At 41.8% G+C, this 17,170-nt stretch overlaps 1 protein-coding gene across 4 annotated transcripts in view; it reads right to left on the minus strand.

Annotated features, from left to right (window-relative positions):
* Positions 1-17,170, minus strand: part of TMEM117 (transmembrane protein 117) — a 125,726-nt gene that overhangs the window by 94,514 nt on the left and 14,042 nt on the right. For all 4 annotated transcript variants that reach the window (XM_085880625.1, XM_085880624.1, XM_085880621.1 and 1 more), the window contains exon 2: positions 6,098-6,195. In XM_085880625.1, the coding sequence (XP_085736751.1) occupies positions 6,098-6,195 (98 nt within the window). The remainder of the gene's footprint in view (positions 1-6,097; positions 6,196-17,170) is intronic.

Raw genomic sequence — 17,170 nt, forward strand, 5'->3', positions numbered from 1 at the left:
CCATCTAAAACCGAGATCTTTTCTTCCCTCATTAATCCCCCATCCCCAAGCTCACATCCTTTCAAATTTCCAGTTTTTCCTTCGTGAGAGTTTCCTTCATCTTGTCTACCCGATACACCACACAATTGATACACCACTCACCACAATATTTCACCCTTCAACTCTACTGTTGGTGTTTCCCCCTCTCTCTATAATTACTCTTACTTTTTGTTCAATTGAGTGCTGATCCATTCAGAGTTCTAGCTCTTCTATGAGCCTTGACTCTGCATACAAAAAAAACCTTATTGCTTTGGAGACAAGGTACCACAAAGGCTGCCATTGTAAACATATACATCCTGCCAATAAGAAAGAACAAGAAGACGACGTTGTCCACAGCACGACACTTGCAAAATCCATAAAACAAATTTGACCTCAAGAATAATTGGTGGTTGAATTCAATGACCAAATATGCAAAACCTCTTCAAATTTCAAGTCAATCAGATGAAAATTGACAATTTTAGAAATTCGGCCCATGTTGACCTTTTGGCCGATTTTGACCTCAAAAATAATTGGTGGTTGAATTCATTGACCTGAAATATAAATCCTGTTCAAATTTCAAGTCAATGGGATGGAAAATTGAGGATTTTAGAAATACCACCTTAGTTGTTGACCTTGGGCCGATGTTGACCTTTTAGTCAATGTTAACCTCAAAAATAATTGGCTAGTTGAATTCAGTGACTTGAAATATAAATCCTGTTCAAATTTCAAGTCAATCGGATGAAAATGGAGGATTTTAGAAATCTCACCTAAGTTTTTGACCTTTGGCTTATGTTGACCTGATGACCTTTTGACCTAAAAAAAAAAAACAATAGGCTTCTTCCATATGACAAACTCTATCATGTGGTGAAGTTTTGTGAAGATCAGTTTAAAATTGTGACTTGGGGGCAATAAACAGACAGACAGACAGACAGACAGGCAGAATAACAAAATTGACGAACCAATATACGTGAAAAATCTTCGATTTTGCAAGTAATAAGCAAGAGGGAAAGGCACATGATTTCGCATTTATAGAACTCGTGGAGACCATCAAACCAGGAATCCTTGACAAAGGAAAGGCAATGAACATTTGTAACCACCGACACCGCTACCAGGAACTCCTCGAGCAGCACTTGCCTGAAGAAGAAGCATTGGCATACAAGGCACAGAACGCAAAGAAGAGGTTTGAAACATGATGTCAGCGATATTGTGAAAATCTTCCATGCTGGACAACACAAACCTGATAAGATCATATCTAAGGATATACAAAGTCCTGTTGTCGTCGTCGTCTCCAGAAGTGGCTCTTTTCCATGCAGCAGTGTTACGATGCTCCAGCAGGCAGTTCCTGGAAGGCATTCCCGGGCCAACATCTAGACTCCTCCAGATATCTCAGAACAGAATGCAGAAAAATTTGTGCCTGATGTCATTTTCACGCTCCTTAACTGGATTATTGGTGGGAAACTGGCCAAGACGATGTATATTGTGAATAAAGATCATGTAAAGGAAACCAACAAGACACCTCACAGATACATATCGCTTGACCAATATAAAAACGCCCCAGTGACTGGGAGTGAGTATGTTCACCGAATGACACAATCAAAAGAGGTCGCGAGATTACTAAACAAGCACAGGCATTGTATAAGCTCTGATGACATCTGCAGAATAGACACATCTTGGGCAGAGGAGCAGTTCAAGACAAACCGAAACATCACTGTCAACATGTTTTTGGTAGAGTGACTTGTGCAGCTGAAGACGACTTCAGCAGAGCCACGGAGTCCTGAATGGTACTCACCATGAGGTTGTGACCATTGTATTGTACCAGACGTCTGTAGGCAACGAGGTCTTCAGCATTTCCGTGATGTTCCGAAGCAACTAAAGTCAGATGAGAGAGAGTCTTAAAACAGCGGCTCTGATGCAGGATCCCAAAGTTGGTGGGAAACCCAGCCGGGCAGCACCTATTCAATAAGGCAAAAATCGAATTCTTCCTTGAATGGTAAGCAGAACACAGGACAATCACAGCACTTGACCGAGAACTTGTCTTGTTACGCCAGATACCAACAAAGTTGTTTGAATCTGGATTGAGGAGGAATTCATCACAATCTGTTCCTGGTTGGAATTGTGACATCAAATGTCAACAAATTGAGAACAAACACAAGATGCTGCCCAACGTGACCAGCAACAGCAACTGAATACAGCATTGTCGATACCAAAGTAAGATATCTCCAGGATGTGTTCCACGCTTTAAACCAGGGTTGGACTTGCATCGTCTTCGATGAAACAATCTACTGTAAAGCCCAAACCACCAAGTGTAAGAATCCATGCGATTTGAAAACTTACACTTTGACAGGGGTAGTATTCATCGAGTGATGAACTTTAACCGAGTAGAAAACTACTATCCTACAGGAGGCTCAAAAGTGCATCGAGTCCCGAGCAAACACAAGCAAGGCTCACAAAGAAGGAAGAGGACACGTATAAAAGTGTCGCTCACTCTCATGGATCACAAAAAAATCTCTTCACAAGCTTGTTGATGAATAGGCATCACATGGCAGAAGCTGTTCATATACATTTTAACAAGAAATAAAAAATATTTTAATAAATGTAAGAGGATGTCGGGATGGTATGTCAAAAAGTATGTGAACGAGGTAGGGATGGTCACAAGAAATGATCATGTGAAACCATCCCGACATCTTCCCTTGGATAATGGTTGTTACCTGTCCATCCCTGCATCCATTTGCAATGATATAATGTATGTTAATTTAATTATTTGTATGTCCGAATTTGCCCAGTGAGATATCAAACAATTGAATAAAACAACACACACACACACACACACACACACACACACACACACACACACACACACACACACACACACACACACACACACACACACACACACGGAAGACGTGGGGATTGTTTCATATTTCTTGTGACCATCCCAACCTTGGTTACATACTTTTTGGGATACCATCCCGACATCCTCTCATATTTGTACCACACGCTTGCGAAGCGAAAAGTAGGGTTAAGCAATTGATTTACTTTGTCTGTTTGTCTATAGACCGCAGTTTATGATTGAAGAGCAACTCGATTTTAATTGAATGTTATGTTTTGAACACTGTAGAACATGAATCAGAACATGAACCTGCAGTTTAGCAGCACTTTCGCTCTGGATTTGGCAAATTGTACGCAATGTCATTGCGAGTGTGCATGCGTGGAGAGGAGTAAGGTATTTTCTTTTTACTCAGCCCACCTGTCTGGCAGTGAAACAAAATTGAAAATCATCTCAACCAGGAAACTTACTATTTTAAGAACGTCATGAAGGACACAAACGACGGATATGAAGAACAAATTTAACGTGTGAAATAAGGTGGTGCAAAAGATGCAAACCGCTTCATTTGTATTTTAAAAGCTTATCTGATGCTCAAAAACCGCTTGGGGTTAAAAATGGACAATAACAGTTGCAAATTGATGAAAAAAACCCCCAAAAAACCAAAAAAAAAAACAGCATCAGAGAAACAAGTCGGAAAGTGTGTACGTGGCAAACCAGGCATACTCCCGATGTGATTCCGGTCATTCAGGGATTTGAACTCAGCACTTATAGCTAAAGGACTAGCAGATGGTGTCATTAAGAAGCTGAACAACTCAAGTGGTGGTGCATTTAACGACCGAAAACAGTGCGGTATATTTAACGCGGGAGGCGAGGGAAAGACTGGTGGTGGTGGGAAGAGGGTATGTTAAAAACATTTGGTGATCGATCCATGACCAGAAAATTCAAGTACCATGTGATGTTGCACATAAAGTATTGGCAATTTCTTAAGTTCCTTTACTTAACAAGGATTTGATTTTAGGACAGGATATGAGAGTTTATACATTTCTGCCAAAACACACCCACTCATCCCAAACAAAGAGAAAAATCGAACAAATATAATGAAAGCAGTGCATAAGGAGACTTTTGGCAATTTAGAGCTAATACATTATAGAAATTATTCTTAAAAAAATGCTTCAGATTGACGTTTGGACACAAAATTGTGGACTCGAGTAAAAATAAATAAAACCAACTGCTGTTGACATCATGTGCCGGACTTCGATTTTGTTTTCAAAAAAAAAAAGGACTTCCATCGTTGAGCGGGCGGGGGAAAGGATAAGCTTCCACGAACATGACATGTGATGAACGAATGTGCAAAAGAAGACGATGCACACGTGTGCACTCGTCGAATGTGTATGTATCCATGGACAAGCGCAACACACAACCATATGAACGAGTACGAACATGTCATCCCAGCAATTCTCTAACCACAAATAACGAGACAATCATCTTCTATCTCGGAGGTACACATAGTTCACTCCTCGCTCGGTAGCCATCATCAAATCGAATCTGTCCATCACAGGGGGAAAAAAAAAAACACCAAGATCCATCGGCAAAGGAACTAATGATGCGAGGATCAAAACCAAGATTGTCACCTGAAACGTTGTATCAGCTTCAACCCTTGCCTCCCTCGAGAAGTCTCAAAACGAGGTGAGTGCAATCATTAATAATCAAAATCGAGAAGGTGTCCTGCTGGGTTAGGACCCTGCAACCCCTAATATTTTTAACAGGCCTGTTATGAAAACAACTTTGATTCTCCAACAGATTATTCCACACAGTGGGAACAGAAAACTTCATGCTTTTGGAAATTGTGGAATGTGATGTGGGGGCTCCTTAAGAAATGGTCTTTTCTTGCCTTTAAATTCTTTGAACGAGAAGTAAAGTTGAAGATATTGGATTATCGAGACAAAGGGAAGCAGTTGGTGGCACAAGGTGCCGGCTGATTGTCTGATCAAGTGCTTACTTTTATGGGACGTCAATCCTGATCCAGGAAGAGAAGACGGTTTCCCGCTCGAATGATGGTTAATGTTCAAGACACACTGAACACATACCAAAGTCTTGGGCCAGACTAATGATTCTATCACCTCAAACCATACTCGTCGAGAGGTTAAGGTGACTTGCGGACTGTTTTCGGACACGTTTAGTGCCGAACTTTATGCACACCTGAGAAGATTAAAGGTCACCCTGCCACAAGAGTACAAGACAGGCCTGGCTGAAAAATGTCACGTCAAGCCAGAAAACAACTGATTCTAGTGATACTTGGCATTCCAATCAGGAGCATCAAGTGGTAAACATGTGCTGAGGTCTGCTTCAGGTTCAAAGAGACATCCCACTTTGGAGTTAGCTGAGGAAGCACGTCCACAGTGGAATGAATGCTTGCAGTCTCAGGCAGGTCGTCTAACCATCCTTTGGTTGATCTGTCCAAGGAGAAAAAAAAAATAAAAAAAAAACAATTATAATTCACAATTTCTATCAAGCCGTTCGAATTTAATTTGCAAAACCAATTGAAGGAGTGCTATCAACGCTGTGCTGCCACGTGGTGTGGTCTTCGGGGTCATTTTTGGATAATTATTCGGCACGCCTGCACAGAGGTTAGTACTTTTAAAATTATCCCCTGAAGAGAGAGAGCAAATAGGACGCAGCAAAAGTTTGGCTTCCACCACACGCCTGACTGACGAGACTGTGTTTACCTATCTGACTCGCAACTCTTGTGCAAATACTGTACCACATTCAATATCAAATATACAACTCTTGAGCGAGTGAAAAAGTAAATAAACTGGAACGGCACTTGGTAGAGCGCATACCTCCGCCAGGCTCAACAGTTTATCTGTATCTGCATCCGAACCACAAATTGAATTGGCTTGTTTTTGTGACCTACCAAACTCATCCACCAAGTTTTATCATAATCCGTCCACAACTTTTTGAAATATCGTTCTACGTATCCTTTTTTGGCACTATCTCTCAACGGTAAAGAATCACTTAAAAATTCTCTTATCCGGATCCAAATCCCAATCTTCACCAAAATCTAATTAATTCGTCCTCGTCACACACCCAACCTGTCCACCAAGTTTCGTCCGAATAAGTTTTTGATATATCCTCCTTACAGGTAGACGAACAGAGACGGGGGAGAAAACACAACGTCCATCCACCTTCGATGGCAAAGGTAATAAACGATAGGGCTCGAGGCAAAGACAAGGGCGGTTGCTCGATATTTACCAGAACAGAACAATCCGGTGGCAAGTTTTCTTCCAAAAAACCCGTGGTGCCTTGGCCCAGTGCGGATACAAGGAGTCTTGCAGCATCATGTCGGTGACCTGGATGAGAAATATTCACACAAATATTAATCATCCTTCACCCCATAAAGGGTACAAGGTAGCGAGATTAAAACAGCAAATCACAAAAATCGCTCGACAAGCAACCGTTTTATTGTCATCGCAGCGGAGGAGGCCGTGAGGAGGTCAACTTGGGCACAATGACGTGCAACGGGAAAATATCACGTTCCCAGCTGGTTCGTCCAATGACTCAGCCACTACTTGTGCCCGGAATTGAAAGGTTGGACGTGTCAATCACTTGGCCGTTAGTACATGAGTCGCTTTGCTACGTTTGACCAAGACTTTCCCATCTCCGTGTGAGCCAAATTGCAAGATTACAGCAAAGCATGCTATTTGCATTGTTCGCATCAAACCGCGGTGCTCCGCTGAGCATCAGCGGTAATGGCAAAAACAAACAAACAACAAACGTATTAATTATTACACATTTCATACCAGAGCATACACTCTGCAATTCCTCCAAAACAGTTGGCAGAATATTTGAGTTACTTTGGAGTGTGAAGCATTTGCCTCAAAGATTATCGACAGGTAACTTCACTGTCATGTTGTGATTTCTGTTTTTTTTTTAATTGATTTTGTGGACTGGAAGGATAGGCCAGAGGTATGTACACTCAACCCTTAGCTGTCTATCCTGGATTAGAATCTAGACCCAGTTATAAACCGTTAACCTGGTGCTTCACCGGCAGGGTGAATGAGGTATCACTATTAGTCCTTGAGCCAGTGGCCTGGTGACTGCCATCTGGAGGCACCAAGCTTTGATATATTTTTTCAATTCATATAGATCGTAAAAAAATACCATGCGGACTTTCCAAGCTGGTAGCTGAAGTGAGCTATTCCACATATATATATATATATGTATATATATATATATATATATATATATATATATATATATATATATATATATATATATATATATATGTATATATATTCCACATGTATAGCTATTCCAGTAGCAGCCATGTTAGGGTGGTCACAAATATCAGTGTTTTGCATGTTTGCAATAATTTGTGAGTTTATATGCATGAAATATTGTCTGAATGTATATTTAACCTCTATTGTATATTACACACAATTGAATTTATCCTTAATAAATATTAAAATTATTATTTGGAAACAAAATAATGCATATTTTATTAGAGGGAGGAGGGGGTGGTAAATAAGTTCATTGTTTCATTCACTGATGTTTGGTACTAACTGCATGTTGTTGCAAATTTCTAAACGATACATATTTTCCTAATACAATCATGAATTGGCATCATACTTCTAAATAGGATTTATTATTTTGACAAATGACATAATACATGTAAATAACATAATTCTGATTTCAGAATTGCTGTGCCAGCGTGCGAGCTAGAATGGCAAATTTAACTTATATTTCAGGATCTAATATTTATTTATTGTACATGTATTTGTATAGCCTGACAAGCATGGGTAAGTTATAAACTGTAATATTACTAATTTTAAATAAGTTAACTTTAAATAAGTTACCAAAACCACTAACAGACAATAATTATAAAATAAAATGACAATATCATCTTTTTTTTATTTCTAGAGTATGATGGCAGGAACATTTGTTCTTAATGGTAAAATCTATTAAAGAAACCTTACACTAAATGTATGCAGAATATAAACTTAATTTATATTGTAATATCTTTCTCTGTTTTTCAGGTGTGATGTCAGACTAAATAATGGAGTCAACCTCAGAAGATGAGGTGGTTCCAACAAAGCAGAAGTGCCTTATTCCAAAAGTGGGACATGGAACCTGCATGATATGCAGCAGAGAAAGTCCCATCACAGATCTTACCAAACCAAAAGACTTTAATTCTTGGCAAACCCTCCTGAATGCTGGAAATATTCACAAGTTTGAAGCCATAATTCAATATTCTGCTGCTGAAACTGTGCCAGACATATTTTATCAAAATGAATGCCGGCAATCATTCACACTCAAGAAAACATTAAATGCCATATTGGCCAAAGATGCTGATCTTTCTTTGGCAGATAAAGAAGTGCACAGATCGGAAAGAAAAAGTGGAATTGACACCAAATCAAGAGTGTATGCACTTAAGTGTATTTTGTGTCAAAGGAAGGACAAATATATCCGAGGATGTAAATCACGAGAGACTCTATGCCAATCCCTTGAATTCCGATCTGGCGAGAAGATTAGAGAAATTGCAGAAGAAAAAGTAGTCAGTGCCAAAGAAAGAAAAGAAATGCACAGAAGAATCTTAGCCATAACATCCCGAGAATTAGTTGCTGCTGAGGCGCATTATCATAAGTCATGTTATCGAGACTACAAAGGGGAAAGGTTGACAAACCTTCCACATATCCATGTACATCTTCTAGTGATGATCATTATGATCAAACTGTGATTGATGTACACGATATTTTGTTTGACTACATACGAGCTAACCTCTTCCTGAAGCCCAAAGTGGTCTTTATGATCGAGCTGACTTGTGAGCTTGTACAGATCCTACACTCACTTGGGATTCACGAGGTCAAACAACACCCCAAGGACCATATTCGCAGAAAATTAGAGAATGAATTTGGTAGTATCCTCCATATTTTTCTTAATGAAAAGGGAAAGCTTCTTGTCATGCCAAATAATGTTTCCAATATGACATTGGCAATAGAAAACATTAGGTTGGCAGAAGAACTACAGTCTTACACATCTGAAGAATCTAAGCAAATAGCAAGAAAATGTGCCCTTATGCTGAGAGCTGAGCTAAAGAAATGTATGGCCACCAACCCCAGAAAACCCGGACAATGATTTTGTTCCCATACCTGAATCTGTGACTGACTTTGTCAGGGTGCTTCTGACAGGTGAAACACAAAATGACACACAACCATCCGCACGTGTGCAGAGATTAATCAACTCCTTTGCTCAAGATTACGTGTTTGCTGTAAGTGTAGGCAGGGTTAAACCAGCAAAACACATCCTGCTACCAGGAGCTATCAAGTCACTTACTGGCAATGGGGAGTTGATCAAATTTCTTAACAGATTTGGGCATGGAGTGTCATATAGTCAACTGGAGGAGATTGACATAGCTCAATGCTTGCAAAAGCTGATGATTGGAGAAGAAAAAGGGGTAGCTATTCCATCCAACATTATTCCTGAGGAACCAACCAATGTTGTTTGGGATAACATAGATAGGGATGAAGAAATCCTGAGTGGGAAAGGTACATCTCACAGGGTTAATGGAATAGTTGTGCAGTGCCTTCCAAAACTACAGGAAGACAATGTACAAGATATGCTTGTAAAACAGCCTGATGTTCTGCCAACCAGAGAGAAATCTAAGAAATGTTGCATCAGCCCCACATCAGAGATGTTGCAGCTATAATATGCTGGGAAAAAAAAAGAGTAGGACCTTCAGTATTGCAGCCACTTGATTATCAAGCACAGAAGCTTTCAATTATTCTGTATTGAAAAATCGGGTGTGGTATTTCGTGAGGCAGACAGACACTAATGCCCAGAAAATCCCATCATGGACAGGTTTTAATATTAAGACAAGGAACCAAATCATTGTATCACAAGACAGCATTGGATATCATGCCACAATCAATGCACCAGCCACAAATATGACAACTGTCAATGAAACCCTCAACCGCAGTTTGAAAATCATGGAAGCATTAAATCTGAAGGAGATAGTTTGCATTTTTGATCAGGCTCTGTGTGCCAAAGCCACTGAAATTGCTTGGAAAAATCATTAAAAATTTCAGCCACTTAAACTCCGGATGGGAGCATTCCATATGATTTGTAACTTACTTTCAGTAATTGGAAAATGCTTCCAAGATGCAGGGCTTCGAGATATTGCATTTGAACCTGGAGTTGTAGCTGAAGGTTCGATCAACAGTGTAATGGAAGGTCAAAAGTATAACCGAGGGGTCAGGTTATGCAAGCTCCGATATGAGGCTCTTTTACGACTTGCCTGGAAGGGCTTCTATCCATGGATGGAGGATCATCATACCAGTGAGATGCACCACCTGAATACGACTGATCAAGTAATGGAAAGGTTACACTCAGACCTATCACAAGCGCAATTTGAAGAGGTGCTGCAAGATGCTTCTTGTTGCAAGATCTTCGAGCTGTTCAGCTTGTACATGTTTTTTTTTGTATACCTTGTAGAGGCTGGTGTGAGAGCTAACACACACCGCACAGCAAGGGGGCATGAGACGAGAGGGGAGGGAGTGGGAAGGACAAAACAGTGGGGAACAGAGACATTAGGAGATCTGTGGAAGGGAGAGGGATGGGATGGGGAACATGGGAAATAGAAGATGGACATTACAGGGACTTTCAGGAAGGAAAGCAGGGAATTTGAAGGAGGTGGGCTTGAGCAGATTATCAGGGGTAGAAAAGATCGAGGATTTGAATGGGGGATGATAAGAGGTGGTGGTGAACAGCTATTTTGAAGGGAAGAATGGGAATGAATGGAGTGAGTGAGTTTATTCCAAAGGTGGAAAAAAAAGAGGAATGAAAGAGTGAAGGTGAGCAGTGATTCGTGATTTTGGTAGTTTTACCAGAAGGGGGTTGTTGGTGGTCCTTGAGCGCCCTGCGGAAATGTGGTGGGGTCAAATCGCAGAGAGAGCAGGGGGGGCAAGGCTGGAGAGGAGACGGTAGAAGACAGAAAGACCACCGACCAACCTGCGGTGATTGAGTGAGAGGCCCAAAGACTCAGCCTCATTGCGGGAGATGCCAATGATCCGAAAGGCCTTCGTTTCGACAGCATGAAGCCGAGAAAAGTGGGAGGCAGGAGCACCAGCCTAGAGGGGAGAGCAGTACTCGACCAGGCTGCGGACACAAGCTTTGTAAGTGGTCAGGAGCTCAGGTGGGCTGAGGAAGGACTTAGCACGACGGAGGATTCCCATTCAGCGACTGGCTTTGGAGGCGAGGTTTGAAATGTGGCTTTCCCAGGAAAGCTCATGGCAGATAGTGAGACCCAGAAGCTTGAAAGAAAGGACTTCTTCCAGAGGATTGTTGAGAAATTGGATTGGGGGTGGGAGGGGGGTTCTAAATGGTCCATTCGAAGAGACGTAGTGAGAGTGTGAGATTTGTCCGGATTGAAAGACATGTTCCACGTGTTAGACCAGTTTGTGATTTTATCCAGATCTGCAGTGAGCGAAGAAGCTGCTGCTTGCCGGTCTGAGGGATGACCGATGGTACGGCACAGGGTGGAGTCATCAGCAAAGAGATATAGAGGATTTTCCAGAGAGTCGGAGAGATCATTGATGAAAACCAGAAAAAGAACAGGGCCCAGAACGCTACCTTGAGGAACTCCAGCCTGGACAGGAATGGGGGATGAAAGAACTCCATTTAGGGCCACACGTTGACTGCGACAGGAGAGGAAGTCTGCGAGCCATGAGGAGAGATGGCCTTGGATACCATAGGAAGAGAGTTTGGTGAGCAGGGCAGGGTGCCAGACTGTGTCAAAAGCACGTGATATGTCCAGGGATACGCTCGGATTTCCTGTCTGGCATTGAGGACCTCCATCCATTGATGGGAGAGCAGAAGCAGCATATCCAGGGTAGAGTGACCTGGTCTGAAACCAAATTGATGATCAGAAATCAAGCCATTGGAGAAAAGGAAGGATTTAATGTCTGAAGCGATGATGGATTCCACAACCTTGCTGATAATTGGGAGAAGGCTGATTGGTCTGTAGTTGCAGGGATCTGTTTTTGCACCTTTTTTGTGCAGGGCAGTGATGTTAGCAGATTTCCAAGCAGATGGCAGATGACCTTGGGAAAATGAGAGGGTGAATTGAACAGAGAGAGGGTGAGCAAGAGCAGAAGAGCAGGCTTTGAGGACACGTGGGCTGATGCCATCTGGACCGGTTGCAGAATCTGAGTCGAGGTTTGAAAGCAAGCTCTCCACCTTGTCAGGAGAAAAGGATACAGAGTTCAGGAACAGTTGGGTGTGACTGGGTAAGGTGGTTAGAGAAAGTGATGAGTTTTGGACAAAAGATTTAGCTGCAAACACCGACTATAGGCATTCAGCATTTTCACGTGCGGTATCAGCAGTGCGGCCATTTGAGGTAAGGGAGGGGATGGAGGGGGGAACATACACCAGAAACAGATTTGATTAGATGCCACCAGGGCTTTGAGGAGGGAGAGAGGTTTGAGAGTTCAGACTTGAGATGAGAAAGATGTTGTTTTATGGCTCTCCTAAGGGTAGATACACACTTGTTCTGAGCTTTATGGAAGGAACTGAGATTGCCCTCAGTTGGTTTGCTTTCCATGAGGCAAAGGCAAGTTGTTTCAGGACAACTGCCTCACCACAAGCTTCAGTGAACCAAGGGCGGGAGGAAGGGTAGGACAACTGAAGACGAGAGGGGATAAATCTGTGCATGAGGGAGAGCAAGTTTCTTTGAAAGAATACCCAGGATGAGTTGATGTTGGAGAAAGTAGCGATAGGAGACCAGTCTCTAAGTTTGAGGGCTGCATGGAGACCCTGCCAGTCGGCTTGAGTGAAATGCCAGACTCGACGGCGGTGAGGTGGTTCTCTGATAATAGCCAGAGAGATGTCCACTTTGACAAGGACGTGGTCAGAAGAACCGATTGGAACGGAGGAAGAGCAGCAGATATTGTCAGGGAAATTTGTGAAAATCAGATCCAGAAGAGATGGAGTACCATTGGTTGAGATCCGGGTCGGGAAGTTGACCGATTGAGTCAGTCCCAATGAGTCGCAGAAAGCTTTTGCTGAGGTGCCATGACAGGGAGAGAGGTACCCACACCTAGCCAACTGGCATGATGACAATTGAAGTCGCCACATATGAGGCAGAGAGAGTTTGGATGAGAAGATAGAAGTTGGTCCATGTTTTCGGATAGTGAGGTGTAAATGGAGTCATCACTGTTTGGTGGACGGTACAGTACACATATAAACATGAGGTGGGAGTGGAGGGGAAGCCGTAGCCAGAGGTATTCCTGGGGGTGTGGGGGAGTGAGGGCAGTTTTATGGAGAGTGAGGAATAGAGTCTTTGATGAAGAGAGCAACTCTTCCACCAGGACGAGGCTCAGCTCTGTCATACCGGAGGAGGGAGTAACCAGGGAGAGATACTTGGGAGTCAGACATGTCTTGGGGGAGGAAAGTTTCTGTTAGGCAGATTATGTCTGGTTTGTCAGTGGCAACCTGTATGGAAAGATCTGAAAGGTTTGAGCGAAGGCCCCGGATATTTGAGGTCCATACTTTTAATGAAGAGGGAGGGGAGGAGGCTTTGTGTGCAGGGGGTGGGGGGAGGGGGAGGGTAGGACAAGGGACGAGGGGGGAGGTAAGGAGGGTTGTTGAAAGAGTGTGGGGGATTGCAGAATTGCTAGGGGAGGGGCCGAATGAGGAGGAGAAAAAGCTCTGTGGTGCTGGGGGAGAGGGGGGACAAGAGAGGGGGAAGAAGGCAGTTGAGGATTTGAGGAGGTGGAGTGAAGAGATGGAGGTGAGAGGGCAGTGGAAGGAGGCAGCTTTGTGGATGAGAGGGGGGGGCAACTTCGAGAAGGATGAGTGAGGGGGATGAATGGTGGGAGAACGGTGAGGGGGGAGTTCTTGAGAGAGGTGAGAGGGAGGCTTGGAGGGAGAAGAGTGGGATTGTTGCTTTGAGAGTGAGGGGTGAGAGGGGTGAGTTGTCACTGAAGTTGGAAAAAAAGAATGGTTGATGGAAAGCAAACATTCAAAGCAAATTGGGGATTTTAAAAGTTTTAGGTCAGAGATGAGAATTAACACAATTGTTGATGGATGCAATCAAGGCGAATTCAGAGAATGGAGAGAAGAAACGCTGTGACAGTTGGATTTTTTAGGCAAGGAATGAAGGAGAGGTCGAAAAGAGAGGAGTCTGTTTAAATAGCAGAAGAGTAGTGCATTATGATACAGTAAGGAGTACCACACGTGTGAAAGAGGAAGGTGAAGTATTATAAGAGATCGTTTTTGTTATTATTATTAATGTTTGAGAGAGTTTTCAACAGATTTGGTCATGGAAGTGTTGTAGAAAAAAAAAAATCGAGGAAGAAGAAGAGGAAGAAGAAAAGGAGATGAAGAAGAAGAATAAGAAGAAGACGAAGAAGAATCGAGACTCTTACACAGGCTGTGACTCAGTAAGTGCCTTTGGAGGACGTGGTAAATTAGGTGCCCTGAAGCTTTGCATAAAAGAGCCCAAGTATCAGAAGGCATTAGGGGATCTTGGACAGCGATGGATGCTCTCAGCAGACCTGTATGACACATTACAGGAGTTCACCTGTCATATGTATGCCACTACATTACCAGTTACTGAAGTCAATGACATGCGCTATCAGCTTTTCAAAGCAAAAAGAGGTGACATCGAATCAGGACAGCTTCCTCCTTGTAATGATTGTCTTTATTTTCATGCATTAAGGGCAAACTACCAATCGTGCATATGGCGTCGTAGCCGACATAATTATCCATCCATCCCAAGTCTTGAAGGTCATGGTTGGGTCCTGAATGAGGAAGGGCAACTTATCATTCAATGGGTGAAGGGCCCACCTGCCCCAGATGTTGTGCTTGAGTTTATGTCATGCAAATGCTCACGAGTATGCAGTCATCCTGATTGTCAGTGCATGGCAAATGGGCTTAAATGCACAGAGATGTGCAAGCTCCAAACATGTGACAATATGAAAAGTGACTCAGAGTTTATCATGGAACAGGACAGTTCAGATGAGGATGATGCCAGTGATGAAGAATAGTGTACTGGTACTTGTAGTAAGGAAATTAAAGGCTTACAATCATCACATTTAACTTATAAATATTCTTCAGAACTAGAATGGTTATAAATGGTGTTATTGGAAATTAGATAGAAGTAGATAATGTGACATGGTGGCGGTGGTTGCCATTTGTAGTGCATCTCAAGGAAATCAGGACCTTTATCTTTATATTGTGTCAAACTGTGTGCTATATAATGGTACATTTTTCACCAATGCCTATATAACAATACAATGCTGTTTAAGGTTGTATATATATGTTTCAGTATTAACTCATTTAAAATGTTTGAAGCACTTTTTAAATGATGAATGGATAACAAAGATAATCTCCAAAGTATGCATGATACTAGTGTTTATGCATTTAGTACAGTAATATATGAATCTAATAATCACTAAAGAGTATCTTATAAAATAGTTGAGCTATATTGTAAGGATTTTAAGAAAATTATTCCAGGACTAGGAAAAAAAACAGTTATTTTCCTTCATTTTTGTCATTCTGGGGGTGGTGATAAAGATTGGTGTGCTCTGGCATGAAGCTACCACATAGAAAAGTCTACATGGACTTTTTGGACTACTCAGGTGTATAGCTATCAAAAATGCATTTTAAAGTCAGGTGCCTCCTGATGGCAGTCGTGAGCCAAATTTGAGGTCTGGGCTCAAGGACTATATGACTGTGTGTGCCGTTCCTCGGATGCACATTAAACTGTGCGGCCCATCTGTCGTCATGAGTTGGTGGACGTTAAATAACCCGTGGTGTCCTTTGCGAAGAGTAGACGAACTATCACCGGCACCATGAACAAATTACAAATTCCTGGTCTGACTACCACTGGGAAAGCAAAGGCAAACCACCTAGTTCAACCCTTGCCATGGGGCTGCTTTGGTAGCATTGAATCTGACATTGGGGAGAGAACCACAATTAGTAATTAATGATTTTTTACAATGTGCTATAAGCTTTTATATTAAATGTGTCAGAAATTAATGGAAGAAATGTTGTATTACCATTCTTCTGCTGAGCCCTTTAATGCCAGCAATGCTTTGATTTGAGAGGACTATATTTCATAAAATAAAAACTACATTTTCTATAGACTCGAGAGAAAGAACTATATTTTCTATAAAGGACTATAAACTATATTTTCTAACAATTTTTTTTCTATTGCAGGTTGGTTTGTATGAAGCATCGTTTGGAGGAAAAACTGCAAACATCAGAGAGTCATCCTGTTAATTTTGAAGGATCGTTATTGTGGAGTCTTACTTTGTCACAAGGTCATTTAAACAAATTCAAACACGATTCAGAAAGAACATCGAGACCAGATTAGCCCCAGATAATTCTTGCTATTTTTTGATTGATAAATAATTTTTAGTCCCATGGGACAGTACAAGATCTTAATTGCTCAAAGTCTGGTTGTCAGAGGACTGCAAGATGACGAGAAAACATTGAAGCGGTCCATGAAGCAGTTTTTTGGAGCCCCAGGAAATTGTTGCGTTGTCGATCTCAAGAATTGAACTTATCTTCATCAAGTACACAAATAATTCTGAAGCAGGAACTAGCAAGTAAAAAAGACATAAAATATCATACCCCCCATTGTTTTAGTAATTTTGCTGGATAGAGTTAAATGGCAGCCTATATTTATGAACAACTAAAATGGCCGCCAGTCGAACAGGTGGCCAGCTTTGATTAGATCGCAAAATTAAGAGAGGTGCATATATGTATGCCAGCATGTACTGTACCTATGCCAAGTTTGAACAAAATAGGACCATGCATGTGTGAGAAATGGTTGAGGACCCATGGAAGTAACAAAATGGCCACCATTGGCAATCTTGGATCTGATCTCAAAAATAAATGACACACATATGTAAGCAATCATTCGTTATCTGTATGCTAAGTTTGAACAACCGGCAAATGCATGTCCAAGAAATGGTGAAGGACGTGTTCAACATCGGGGTTTTTTTTTTTTTACAACTAAAATGGCCAGCTGTCGGCCATATTGGATCTGATCTCGAAACAAAATGACGTGCATATGTAAGCCATCATTCTTTATCTGTATGCCAAGTTTATAGAACATTGGTAAATGCATGTCTTAAAAATGGTTGAGTGTTTGACACCCGGTTATTTTTAGATCCTTGTGGAGAATCTCTAAGTCTTACTCACGTTGTTGTTCTTGTGGACTTTTTTGTTTCACAGCCTACAGTTTTCATCGAAACTTCCTGAAACTTCCTGAAGCGTATATATGTAAAAATATCCTGCGCAGACAGGAACCATCTCCAA

This window comes from Eptatretus burgeri, chromosome 5, assembly GCF_056783735.1.
Source record: "Eptatretus burgeri isolate ZD-2024b chromosome 5, Ebu_testis_v1, whole genome shotgun sequence".
NCBI classification, from domain to species: Eukaryota; Metazoa; Chordata; class Myxini; order Myxiniformes; family Myxinidae; genus Eptatretus; species Eptatretus burgeri.